The sequence below is a fragment of the Astyanax mexicanus genome, chromosome 3 (genome assembly GCF_023375975.1).
Source record: "Astyanax mexicanus isolate ESR-SI-001 chromosome 3, AstMex3_surface, whole genome shotgun sequence".
NCBI lineage: Eukaryota > Metazoa > Chordata > Actinopteri > Characiformes > Acestrorhamphidae > Astyanax > Astyanax mexicanus.
In genome coordinates, this window is record NC_064410.1 from 9,323,798 (window position 1) to 9,338,477 (window position 14,680).

General features: G+C 37.0%; 1 protein-coding gene across 10 annotated transcripts in view; it reads right to left on the reverse strand.

The window, feature by feature from the left end:
* The window catches only part of LOC111197586 (meiosis inhibitor protein 1), a 55,723-nt gene that overhangs the window by 23,886 nt on the left and 17,157 nt on the right, over positions 1-14,680 (reverse strand). For 9 of the 10 annotated variants that reach the window (XR_007438165.1, XR_007438166.1, XM_049475785.1 and 6 more), the window contains 10 exons: positions 13,037-13,136; positions 12,702-12,836; positions 12,280-12,388; positions 12,077-12,162; positions 8,476-8,617; positions 7,572-7,683; positions 5,921-5,981; positions 3,512-3,609; positions 1,872-2,031; positions 374-521 (listed from right to left, as the gene is read on the reverse strand). Coding sequence is in view for 8 of the 10 variants with exons in the window: in XM_049475785.1 (XP_049331742.1) it covers positions 374-521; positions 1,872-2,031; positions 3,512-3,609; positions 5,921-5,981; positions 7,572-7,683; positions 8,476-8,617; positions 12,077-12,162; positions 12,280-12,388; positions 12,702-12,836; positions 13,037-13,136 (1,151 nt within the window). In the remaining 2 variants the exon portion in view is untranslated. The remainder of the gene's footprint in view (positions 1-373; positions 522-1,871; positions 2,032-3,511; positions 3,610-5,920; positions 5,982-7,571; positions 7,684-8,475; positions 8,618-12,076; positions 12,163-12,279; positions 12,389-12,701; positions 12,837-13,036; positions 13,137-14,680) is intronic. The other variant, XM_049475783.1, reaches the window with a different exon arrangement.

Here is a 14,680-nt window from a genome sequence, read left to right on the forward strand (position 1 = left end):
CTGAAATAACAAAAAAATTAGGCACAGCTTTCAGATCTCACATAATGAAAAGAAAACAAGTTCATATTATAGTACAAAAATTAATATTTGGTGGAATAACCTGGTTTTTAAGCACAGTTTTCATGCGTCTTGGCATTCTTTTCTCCACCAGTCTTACACACTGCTTTTGGATAACTTTATGCCTTTACTCCTGGTGCAAAAATTCAAGCAGTTCAGTTTGGTTTGATGGCTTGTGATAATCCATCTTCCTCTTTATTATATTCCAGAGGTTTTCAATTTTGTAAAATCAAAGAAACCATTTTTTTCCAGAGCTATACTTATGTTGTGCAGTGTATTATCCAGTCCAGTGTAGAACTGGTGTGTAGTGTATTACCCAGTCTAGATCAGGGTTGTTCTCCTGAGTAGCTGCTAACAGGTAAAGTGCTGACTGCTGCACTGATGGAGGAAGAGAATTATGTTGTTCCTGCATCAGATATACAAACCGCACAACACTGGAGAACAGGGTTGCATCAGGCAGCAACCTGTAATACACACACAAACAGACACAGCAAAAAATGCACAAAGGTCAGTACATGTATACAGAGCATGTACTTATTGAGATTAATTATGAAAGTAAGCACTTGCTCTGTTAGCTTTATACTTTAGGTACATTTTTAACTATGAACTATTTTAAGCGTTCTAAACCATTCTGCTTTAGGTAATAATAATAATAACAATAATAATAATAATAATAATAATAATAATAATAATAATAATACATTTTATTTATATAGCGCTTTTCAAAATTCTTAAAGACGCTTAATGACGCTTGATGACCGCTTTACCTCATCACAACTCATCACATCCAACATACTTGTAAAAAGCTCCATCATTCTAGAGAACAGAGTTCCACTGCTCCACAACATTCTGGGGGGATCTTGCCTTAAGACATTAGGCACTAGGCATGGTGAAATTCTATTCTATTCTATTGGCAAAATTTCTCTTTTACAGGAACTAGATAAGATGTGTATTTCCACGTATGTGTACATTCATTTAAAGGGGAGCTGACAAACATTTGGAAAAATAGTGTTTTAACAAAAGCCACATAGGAAGCGTGTAGTTTATCGATCTCTACATCTACATACCGGCTGCTGTTCCTGTTAGCACTGTGGCTTCAACCCTTATGAACCTAACTGTTGATATTTTGGCTAACCTGCTCCAAATTGTCAAACTTTTAAACAGTGTATTGTTTCAACAGATTGTTAGATGATATAATAATTGAAATTTCAGATTTTATGTGCAAGGAATAATTGTATGGTTGATTTCACCCAAAAGTTTCATCCTGCACTCTGCCAAGTGCAAGTTTCATTAGATTTAAAGAACTCTCAGAACCACAGTTATGTGATCGCAGTTTTAATTTCGTTCATTTTTGGACACTGGAAGAGTCTATTCTAAATAAAGAAAGTATATACTTAAAGCCATTTATACACTTAAAAAGGTATGAGAGAGGATGTGCATTTTCATTATTAGCTCAGGGGTAATAAGAATGTTAATTCCATTTCACTAAGGATATGCATACTGTCACAGCCCTGCTGCTATTGTATCAGTGCAGCACCAGCAGTGTTATTCACCCTCTGTTAGATTACTAGTTTGCAGTATCTGGATCTGCTACCTTTTCGACAAGGTGTAAAAACATTTGTTGCTGGGCAGAGAACAAAAATGTTCTGCCATTGCTTTGCATTCTAGCCAATGAGAAGTCATCTGTTGATCTATTCTACTGAGAGCACTGTGCAGAAGCAAGCTGTGTGGTTTTCTTCCCTTTGGCCGAGCTTGAGAATGGAAAAAAAAATGTTGATTTTATTTCTCATCTCTTTGATGAAGTGAGCACACACCTGTCGCCATGCAGCAGTGAGAGATACAGCAGGTGCAGTAAACAGAACTGCAGGGTTTGATTTTCTGCTGGAACTTCAGCCAGCACCAACGGCCAATCACATGCATGACAGCACAGGGACGGCAAACAGCCCCGCAAGACATACTCTACCTCCTCTACACCTGAAAAGAGAGAGAGAGAGAGAGAGAGAGAGAGAGAGATTCCAGCTGTGTGTTTATCTGAATTAGCTTGTAGGACAAACTGTGAAAAGTCCAGATTGTAAACTTTTGACAATTGAAAGGAGGAGATGGAGATATTGCCAATAGAATAAAACTTGGAGCAGATTCAGATTAACTTATAGACCCAGTGTGTCTTATGTAGAAGAACCACTGCCACTTTATTGAAATTGGTTACATTTCTGATTACTTCAATTTTGGTGATGGTACTGAGTACTGAGTACTAACAGGCCTTGGTTTTCGATTGTGGGGCTTTCTCTGCCTTCGTCTTAACCTTGTCTTTTATCTTGGTCTGCTAGCTCAATTCTTTGCCAACATTAGTTTTCTGAGTTGGTCTTCTCACTTCATTTCTCACTCACTACTTGCAGACAAGGTCACGTGTATGCTGTTGCTTTCTCCCCCCCATGTAGAAACAATGAATTGGCAAATGTCCCAATATTATTTTCCAAATACTTAAGGTCAGAACAGAGGTTTAAAAGAATATTAACCTTAGAACACTAACGTTAAAATTAGTAACACCATCACTAACAATGGGTGTACACTGGATGACAAGTTTTGGAACCCTTCTTTAGTTTTACTACATACATCATCACATAAAATAAAAAGAAAGGTACCATGAATGACCTTATAAAAAAGCAGAAAAATTATTGGTAATCTCCTAACAAAAAAGAAAAAGTAATGCTGCTGGGAACTAGGGGTGGGCAATATTATATCGTATACAATATATCGTGATGTTAAAAATCCATATCATGATAATAGAGATGTTCTGTCTTAAAATTAGTCTATTATTCACTGAAGCTTTAAGTGTATTTATTGTTTAATTGTTTTAGTTTGCAGTTTATATGCATGCACTAAATATTCTGCAACATATTTTGCTGCATTATATTGTTTTTTATTTTATTATTTTATTGTATTATTGCCACATTATGATTATGCTGTTATACTCTTATACTATATTCTGTTTTCCTATATCGCCAAGTATATCGTTATCGCAAAAATACTCTGAAATATCGTGATATTATTTTTGAGCCATATCGCCCACCCCTACTGGAAACTTGGTCTTTGGTCCACCCATTCCTTGGACATGTGAGTGCCTGATTTAAACACACAAACACTAACATCGGGTAAATTACACCCATAACATATGTTACTCTCTATCACTAACGTCAGATGAAAATCACACGAACGCATGCTTTTCAAAAAAAAAAAAAACATAGATGGGAGGAGGAATCAACCATAACATTAATGACATCACTGAGCGCCCTCAAGCTACCCAAAGTCCCAACTCAGCAACACAATAAGCAGCAACACAATAAAAAAACACATTAAAAAATAGTGTGGGTGAACATCACCCGACGTAAGTGTTCAAGGGTTAATGAGCAGTTTTGTTAACACAACTATTAAGAAAAAACACACACACACACACCTTGCTGGTGGCTGCCAGTGACAGATTCAGGCTGGGAGAGCAGACACACACACAGCTTCAGTAGAAAGTCACAGCAAGCTGCGTTTAGGGATGAATGTCTGAAAGTGAGAGAGAGACAACTGTTCAATCTCACTGAAAATGAGACCAGCATTCTTAGTTTACATGGATGAAATGTGATTATTAGAGATGCAGGAAGTAAAAATCTGCCCCAACTTGATGAATAAAAGATTAAAGTTGAAAATCTTTACTGATATAATTAATAAATTATAAATTAGTTGACAACAAAATGAAATAACAGTCAGTGGAAACTTAAATCAACAACGCTTAGAGGGCCGAACACAAAATAAACCATTGAAATCATATGCTAATCATAACCAAATTTCTGGGAATTTCATCATGGCAACTTGTAATGTAACTCAGTAGTGTGCATGTATGGCCCCTGCATACACTACAGCATTAGACTCATTTTACCAGTAGAACCAAAGACACTAGCAAAACATGGAAACTAGAGAAGCATCATTCGGGAAGAATGATGAGAGAGTATCTGGGTCACAGATGAGAAGGGTGGACGTAAGTGCACATAATTTAAATATTTTAATAACAAGATAAATAAAAATAAAACAGAAAACAAAACACGGGTAGCGCAAAAAACTCACAAAAACAAGACTTGAATATATATTAACAAAGACTAAGAAAAACTAAGGAAACATGAAACTCTAAAACAAAACTCTTAACACAGAATAACTAGAAAACACACAAAATAAAACACTTACTTAGATAACAAAACAGACCTGGACTGAAGAAAAAGAGATTCAACAAACACAAACTACAAAGCCAATACATACACGTACATACCAAGGACAAAGACACAAAAGAAGGAGGGTGAGGACTGGTAAAGAAGGGGCGGGGTTACAAACAAGACACAAGGTGACAACACTAATGGCTAGGGTGGGGCTAGGGTGGAGACAGGGAGGAGACAGGGACAAATACACAACAGTAGCACATGGCTGGGAACACATGACAGGTAAACAGAGCAGGAGCACAAGGGACCAAATGAGGGAAAAACATAAGACAGACATGGGCTAAGGTGTGACAATCTGCAAAGCCAATCCCTTGCTGTTGTCCCTCCAGTGTTCTTTTATCACTTTCTTTTGCACCATAGCAGGTGAACCTGATTTACAATCTCTTATGCTTCCTAACTGAGCTGATTGATATTCCTGATATTTAACTGAGGGCATTAAAGCCAAATAAAGGTACATTTTTCGTTCATTTCGTTCATTTACCCGTGTCTGTGTATCTCTGTGCTTCCTACTACCGGGTCACAGTGGCCACGCCCCTAACCCCATGGGCCGGTCACAATATGTATATGTATATTATAGGGTCACTGATCAAAGGTCTATATAAATTCTAATATAAATTCTGACTTATGTTTGTTTATGTGTAAAGCTGTTGTTGTGGTTTTCTGTAACTGGAAATGGTGTGCCGTAATGGCCTGAAAAAAGGATTTCGATCTCAAGGACTTCCTGGTTAAATAAAGGTCAAATGAAAAAATAAAATAAAATAAGTGGAGGACAAATATAAATTTCATGCATTCCACAAGTACTAATCAATGCTGATGACCAACATACAGTCATCAAAAATTCAAGAATGATATATGGACAAGTACTAAGACACATGCTCATACACTCTTTACAGCAGCTTCCTTACAAATTAGCACTCCGGCTTAAAGCCTTTCTCAAGCAGGAAGAAGATTTTTTTTTTTTACAGAATAAAATGTTTTTCACTGTTTACTTTCTAAGTAAGAAGATTATGTGACATTAAGGCAGACTAATCTCTCCACGATTCTAGCCTCTGCAACAGACAGAGACGTTCAGGCAGTTATAACAGAATCCTGGTGATATGATAAAATATACACACAATTTACAATATTTACAAAATGTTTTTTTCATTTATTAATTTTTTTTAGATATTTTGACTTCTACAATCTTTGACATATTGTGAACCTTGTTTTTTACATCATCACTGAACTGCATGATGAATGGAGCGATTCTGAGAGGCTGCCAGCTCAGAAGTGTGTGGGTGTGTCAGATGACATACTGATTGACAGTAGCATCTTCCTGGCAGTGTAAACAACTAAGTGCCACTGGCAGGTGAGCGACACTGCCAACGATGCTAGAGATGGCACACGCAGAGTGTTTCCCACCATCTCCACCGCCACCCACACGCTCCACATCACACACACTCTATATTTTTATATAATTGTGGGTTACAGCTCGAAACATTCAACTAGATCTGAATGAACCAATCGCTCATGCTTAGGTTTATTCAGCTCTTTGAGTTCAAGTGAGGTTCAGAACTCATTTGTCTGGACTGAATAAAACTCTAACGTGTTTTGTGCGAGTGCTGTACCTGTTTCCTGGACACAGTCGAGCCTTGTGTTCTAGAGCCAGCCTTATAAAACCAGAGGAGGCTGAGAGATAGAGAGAGAGAGAGAGAGAGAGAGAGAGAGAGAGAGAGAGAGAGAGAGAGAGAGAGAGAGAGAGAGAGAGAGAGAGAGAGAGAGAGAGAGAGAGAGAGAGAGAGAGAAAAAGGACATTAATAAATGACAAAAAGACAAATAGAAATAGTAATAAGAGGAAAGCACATATCTACAATAACTTTACTACATTCACAGCTTTTTTTTTTCTTAAATCAAGGGTAGTTAAAAAGAGTTTATCTTGCTTTTGTAGGAGTAACTCTACTGTCTAGGAAATAGAAAAGTTGGGGCATTGCTGTGAGGATTTGCCACCGCTCCTCATCATCCCCAACTCTCCACCTCATTCTAAATCGAAGTGTACAACCCAGCTAAGACCCTTGCTAATCCCCTCCAGTAGCCAGCTGCACCAGCTGAGTGTTAGATGAATTATAAGTGGGGATGTAATGGTTGTCCTAAACCACATATTAAATGTAGTTAGTTTAAACAAAGCAATGTGCAGTATTTCCGTAGCACCATAAAGTAGTGTGTAAAGTAAAGGCAGATCAAAAAACCCTCTGCAGTGCAGTCAGTGAGAAACATTATTCAACATAAACAGAAATTATTATTTTTCCTCCTGGTTGCATAGTTTGCCCCTCGTGTTTCCTCTGTTTGGCTGTTTATATTAAGTTCTGTGTGTCTCTGTATTACTCATGACAATAAATGCTAACAAACTGTCCCGTAAAATGTAAAATTACCATTATCTAGCTAGCTACATTGTTAATGTTTTAAAGTTAGTTTTCATGATATAGCTATATCCTAAATATACATCCAACCATCTCAATGTATATGTAAAGCTAGCTAAAAATACATTAGACTGTGTATTTCAGGGAATTAAAGCTGGCTGTATAAATTAAAATGTGTATATTTGCTTACATAATAATAGCCAAGCTGTTCTGTCAACTGCATTCAGTTGCTTTGTGTTCTTGTCGAACAGGGTCACTGACTATGTTTTAACAGAATATCTACAGTTTAGCCCAAAACTATTTGAATAGTGACATAATTTCCCTGATTTGGTCTCTGATTTTCACCACACTGGATTTGAAATTAAACAACTGAGAAATGAATGAAAATTCAAGTGTAAACATTTTAGGTTTAATTCAAGGGGTTGAACAAAAGTATCAAATAAAGGGTTTAGAAACTGCAACCATTTTTCTGCAAAGCCTCCTCATTTTAGAGTCTCAAAAGAAAATTAAATCTTATTTTCCAGAAAGTATTTTTTTCTTATTGCTCAAAAAGACCAAGCAAGCATTTATTTTTTTTATTTTACAGCAGTTGGGTATAGGTTTTAATGTATAACTTAGAGATACACTGAAAGAAATAGCTTGATGCAACCAATTACATTTTAGTAGCTTGTGAACTCAAACCTAAGGGGCAGTTCACATTCAAACTAGCTGTTGCAAGTGGCTACTGGTCTCAGATGGACTCAATCACTGACATCCATGCACGGGGCCCAACACTGAACCTGTGAACAAAACTATCTGGGCTACCCATACAGACCCCACATGGGTATGTTATGTGTGAAATGACTGCTGCGTTTGTTCTCACCCAGTTTGGTGGCGAAGGCGGGCAAGACTGAGGGAGAAAGAGAAAACTGCAGAGAGAGAATGGAGAAAAATGGCTGCAGGACCCGCGGACTGGGCACACGCTCACACACTTTCTGCTCATTCACACACGCACACACACACACACACACACACACACACACACACACACAAAAGAGTTCATATTGTGTATACATAACATTGTTGTATGTATTACACTGTTCAGCAGTTTTCCAATTTTTGTTTTGTAAATATTAAATGCTGTAACTACATTATATTATGTTATATTATTATGCCAAAATATATTTTTCTTATTTTGTTATTTGTAGTGTTGCCAGTCTTCCATTACAAATTCTAATTTTCTTTTGACAAGTTCAGAAGCTAGATTTTTTTATTTTAACTTTTATTTAAGTTCCTTTAATGATACCCCTAGTACACAGTAGTTTGTCTAGGAGTGTCCAAATATGTTCATGTTCCACAAAGAAGCAATCTATACCAGTGGCGGATGCTGGTCTTTCAAGGAGGGGAAGCTTAATTTCGGCCTACATCTTAACATATGTAGTTTTATTTATACAAAAATTCTCCTCTCCCTGAGATGTTTTTTTTTTTTTTGTAAACAAAAAGCATTATTTTCAAGTTTTCACTACACAACAAAAAGGTACCCATACTTTATACTGAACAATTACATAAAAAAACACGCTATGACATGAATAAACATAAAATGATCATTAAAAAAAGCAGAGCTGTTGAGTTTATGCCCATTTACATAGTTTACACAGAAGATAAAACATGTGTGACGTTCATAAACTACTGTGTATTTAATGATTTATTTGACATCTTTGTATTTCACTGCTAGATGTTGTATGACTAATAACTCTGATTTTATTTTATTTGATTATTTAACTCACAGTGACTGTGGGGATGATCGCTGTGTCGCAGCAGTGTAGCAGACACACACAGAGTGACTCCAGTGTGTCCTGGTTCTGTTCATCTGGAGCTGTGGGTGTGTTCTCCTTCACACTGGTCTCAGTCACACACTCCTCCGCCAGTCTGGACAGACAGAAAGAGACACGCATCAACTTTCTCTCGGTATTATGGAGATGTCTGAACCGTTCGACAGCACTGAAGACTATTCAAATTCTGATGGACTCTACCAGCTGATTTGTTTTATAGTGTGCTGCGTGAACATGCATGAACTCCTCTGGAGTTTGGGGTACACCCGTAAACACACATTTAACCAGTACATTTCTACTCTGCTGGAGAAGTGAACAATAGGGGGTCCACGGGATGAGGCTGCACCACTCCATTACCCCTAGTTAATTACCTATAATCAAGTCCATTGTGCTGTTTTTTTCTCATTCTGTCAATCGCCCTCCTGTGTTTAATTACGTGTTCATTACTTAGACCCAGTGGTAAAATCACTTAGACACTTCCTCTAAAATCTCCTCAATGGAACATGAGAGTGCCCTGGAGAAAAAAAAAAAAAAAAACGCTCTCCAAGGTGCTGAACATTCAGCACAAGCAATTCCCCGTTTCCTGGGTCGAACACCAAGGCCTGTCCTGCTGCTCACTTCCTGCTCTGAAACAGGCGTTAATGTTTCTTTGATAGAGAGACACTTTGTTAAGCATAGATCTCTTCTGTGGTGCTGATTACAGTTTTTATTTTATTTTGTCCTTTTTTTTTTTTCTTTCAAATACTCATTAAATCAGAATTTTCTACATCCCTCAACTATGCCTGTGTGTATGCAGGGGCTATTGGCACTGATTACAAAAGCCTTAAAATATAATTCTTTATCAGTTGTATCGTAAAACAGGAGAATCAGGATCATGTTGATGGAACAACAAGTGTAATGGAGGGGAACAATGTATGGAGTGAATTTTGGATCAAAATTTTAAGAATCAAAAGTAAAACATGTATGTTGCAAATTCAAAAGAGAAAAAATATATATCAAATATATATATTTAAATATACTTGGTTATTTTATTATTCTTTGCACTTATTTGAAAATTATTTTAGTTTGGATTTTGCCAGTCTTTGCTTTCATTTTTGGATTTTTTTGGATTTTCTGTGGATTTTTGTGGATTTTGCTGCTAAAGACTTTTGCTTCTGGAATCTCTCCTTTGCTTCTGCTTCATTTTTTTGGTTCTGATTTTTGGCACACTTTTCACGGGTGGGCGGGGCTTAGAAGAAGGCGTTCCCCTTTAATCTCTATTGGTCACTTACCCTGAACCCTCGTCTGAGACAGACCACGCCCACCCCGCCAGCTTCAAGCGCTCTTCCAAACAAGGCGGAGCGAACGGGGTTCAGCTCACAGCAGCACCAGCAGGTACTTTTCCAATTAAATTTCATACAGACGTTATGTTTAATGTTATATTTCTTTTTTAAGTAAGTGTTTAACTCTATTAAGATGCTCATGTTAGCGGGGTGTGCTAAATATCCATGCTTAAATTATACTAGTTAGTTAGTGAACACTAACCTACCTAGTCAGTGAGTTAGCTAGTTTACCTAGGTCATCTGGTCAGTGAGTTAGTGGGTTAGCTAAGCTAGTTAGGTTACCTAGTCAGTGAGTTAGCTAGTTAACCGTAACCAGCACTTACTTGGCTTTACCCTGGGGCATAATAACTAGCTTAGCTAACCCACTAGCTCACTGACTAGGTAACCTAACTAGCTTAGCTAACCCACTAACTCACTGACCAGATGACCTAGGTTAAGTAGCTAGCTAACTCACTGACCAGATGACCTAGGTTAAGTAGCTAGCTAACTCGCTGACCAGATAACCTAGGTTAACTAGCTAACTCACTGACTAGGTAACCTAACTAGCTTAGCTAACCCACTAACTCACTGACCAGATGACCTAGGTAAACTAGCTAACTCACTGACTAGGTAGGTTAGTGTTCACTAACTAACTAGTATAATTTAAGCATGGATATTTAGCACACCCCGCTAACATGAGCATCTTAATAGAGTTAAACACTTACTTAAAAAAGAAATATAACATTAAACATAACGTCTGTATGAAATTTAATTGGAAAAGTACCTGCTGGTGCTGCTGTGAGCTGAACCCCGTTCGCTCCGCCTTGTTTGGAAGAGCGCTTGAAGCTGGCGGGGTGGGCGTGGTCTGTCTCAGACGAGGGTTCAGGGTAGGTGACCAATAGAGATTAAAGGGGAACGCCTTCTTCTAAGCCCCGCCCACCCGTGAAAAGTGTGCCAAAAATCAGAACCAAAAAAATGAAGCAGAAGCAAAGGAGAGATTCCAGAAGCAAAAGTCTTTAGCAGCAAAATCCACAAAAATCCACAGAAAATCCAAAAAAATCCAAAAATGAAAGCAAAGACTGGCAAAATCCAAACTAAAATAATTTTCAAATAAGTGCAAAGAATAATAAAATAACCAAGTATATTTAAATATATATATTTGATATATATTTTTTCTCTTTTGAATTTGCAACATACATGTTTTACTTTTGATTCTTAAAATTTTGATTGTGGATTTTATTTTTTTACGTAAAACTTTTGGCACAAAATTCACTCCGTAATAATGGTGCCTCTAGCATTCCCACTCTGGGATGGAACACTCATTCTGCACTATGGAACTGAAGATGCACTAGACCACTTTTCATAACTGTGTAATGCTGCACAGTCTGTAATCCAGTCATATTACTGTTAAATCATGAACTACTTAATTATTTAATTAATTAATAAACTAATGCACATGTACTGCTGTCCAAATGATGCTCAAATCGAGTTTGTATTTACTGCAGTGGAGTATAAATTAATTTCTAAACCGATTTTACAGCCATATGCACATAACCACAAGCAGTCACTCATAATGGTATATGTATTTACAGCTGTAGAGACAGGGAATTGCACACCATGAACATAAAATAAAACGAAAAAAATACCAATTTTTACCAAACACTGCTTTAAATCATATTATTTTTTGTGGCATATGTAATATGACGGATTCCCCTGAACGTTTTTTTCTCTGATTTTGAGGTTTTTTTTTTTTTTCCACTGCTGCATTTGGCGTCCTTAAAAGAGGCTTAAACATGAATATCTGTAAAGCTACTATGTGTTATGAAAATAATAATAATAATACGTCCCCAATTCGAGACATGGACTCCACAAGACCTCTAATGGTGCAAGTTGTGAGGTGGGCATGGCCTTGGAGCATTTCTGGTAGGTCCTGACCACTACATTGCGTGAACACCCCACAAGACCTACCTAATGTTCTGGACATGTTTTGACCCAGTGACTGTCTAGAACCTCACAGATAAATTCTTGTTGAAGTGTTTAAAACTCTTAGGCATGTCCATTTTTCCTGCATTAACACATTAACTTCAAGAACTGACTGTTTACTCACTCATTACAGGGGCCACTGGTACCAGATTGCCTGTGGTGCTAGTATTATTGCTGATCAGTGTATTAATAAACTTTAATTTAATTGAAATAAGTGTTTGTATTTCATTTGTGTATCACTCTGTGTTGCGTGTGTGTACATATGTGTTTACCTGCAGGCCTGCTGGAAGCCGGTCAGGGCCTGGATTAAAAATGCTGCTGCTCTGAAGGACTGGCTGCCAGGATCAGAGACCCACCTCTAACAGACACACACACACACACACACACACAGAAACAACAGGTTAATTATATTTCACAACACCAGCAAAATTTACTGGTACTGTCTCAAATAGGCTGGCACACCACATATACTTACCCTGCGCTGTGAAGTGATGTTTGATGGTACCTCAGCACATCTGGTGGTTAAAGCCTCCACAGTTCTCTTCAGCTCTACATAATGAACTGGACTACACTGATGATGGACCCTACACACACACACAAAAACACACAAACACACACATTTTATTAGACAGCATTACAGTTTCTGCTGCAAAATAAATATAAACTGGCTCATATTATTGAAGGACAGACTGTTTTGTACTTTGACGTTTTTTTCTATTTAAATGTAAACATCACCTTGCTTATAGTATTGCTAGTAATATAGTATGTATTGAACCATAACCCTTGTATTGTGATGCATATCACCAGCTCTTTGCCAATACACCAATACCTTAATGGCAAAACATTACACAATCTACTAAATACACAGGTGGAAAAACAGTGTGTGTGCGTGTGTACCTGAACAGAGCAGTAGCTGCTCGTGCTGCCTGTGTAGACACTCTGAAGCAGGATGATGCCACACCCCCTTGCACAACTTCAGCCACGCCCACAAACCCAGGAGCAGTAGGAAACAGACGCACACCTGTGGGCTGCCTAAATACGATCATAATATTTACTGAACAACTCCAAGTTGATTTTCAGCATTTCTTATAATGGATACTTGGTCATATTAATAAAATTATATTGTCTCAACCAAAATTAGGAAATGTACTGTGATATCGATTTTATCCATACAGCCAGCCCTAGTGGACACTAAATAATTCACAGTGGATACTGTGGGTGGATGTGTGTACCTCTCAAGTATAGCTGTAAGCAGCTTGAGGCCCTGTTTCTGAACCTCCAGATTTGGCAACTTCAATACTGCCTTCAGACTGCGCACCAGAGACTCAATACCTAACACACACACACACACACACACACACACACACACATACGCAAGCACACATTATTGAGTAGATTTCTCCTCCAGCTGATTCTGATTCAGTATGAAACTATGGAGTTAAATCAGTGTCACCAGAACCTGAAACAAAAAAACATGATTCTTGAAAATAAAGAGTGTGTAATCTGGTGTTCTTGAAAATTTTACCTTCAAATATTTAGATATTTAAAATTCAGGTCTTGAAATTTCAGATAAGGACTGTTTTAAAAAATTCAGGTACAAATTTTTTAAGTAAAAAAAAAAATCATGTAGCAAAAAAATAATTCAGGGATTAAAAATTCAGGTTGTAAAAATTCAGGTTATAAAAATTCAGGTCGAAAAAATGCAGGTTATAAAAATTCAAGTTGTAAAAATTCAGGTAAAAAAAATTCAGGTCGAAAAATTTCAGGGAAACATCCGGGGTACACAGAATGACCAATCAAGCGCAGAGCTAATCGAGCTCACAGCGGCCAATCACAACACAGCTCTGAAGCCTGTGGGAGCTGCGTCTTTTTTCACCTGTGGAGAAGCTCCGTGGCAGCTGCTGGGAGAACACAGCTCCTACAGTCGTAAGTAAACTATAACTTGTTTACTCGTCCTCACGTTCGTAAAAACTCTTAAAACTAGTGTTTATTGTTGAAATGGTTGTGTGTTCATGATTGGAAGTGGCTCAGAGCGCGAAATTACGTTGGATGAAAATAAACAGTGAGTAAATTAGCTATTTAATAGATATGTAGAGCGTCCTCTTATCTCTGTGGTTTATTATTTTAGTTAGTTAGATATCTTGTGTATGTAACTATTGAGGTTCGTACACCATGCTATTGCCAGATTCCCCATTTAACAGACTGGCGTTGGCTAGCTGTTATATTTATATATGTGTATATAAATATCTAATTACCTTTCCTGGACTTTCTGGCTGTTAATTCATGTCAGTGCAGTTTAATCAGTTTAGATGTATTTGGCATCCAAATACATGTTGATTACCAATATCTAATGTAACATTATCATTAATGTTGAATTATTTATTTTTTGCTTTATTTTGTCTAACATACATTCTGTTGTGTCTTGTTTTTTAGGTTGTGACCGTGCGAAGTACTGCATATTACCAAAACTAGGGGAAATGTGCTGTTAAAAAATGTGTTAACTGGTTTGTATGTGTTTATTAGCGTGTATATATATATATATATATATATATATATATATATATATATATATATATATATATATGTAGAAAGAGGATCACACAAAGTAGCCATAGAGTGGCTTACATACACACACATTTATATAAATATATATATATATAAATATATAAATATATAAACACACACATACATATACATATATATATATATATATATATGTGTGTGTGTGTGTGTGTATGTAAGCCACTCTATGGCTACTTTGTGTGATCCTCTTTCTACACAGTATTATATGTATATTTGTTTGAGATACCACATGTAGAATGTTTTAATATTGGAGAATGATTTATTTTATGATTTTATTTTTCCACCAGCTAATG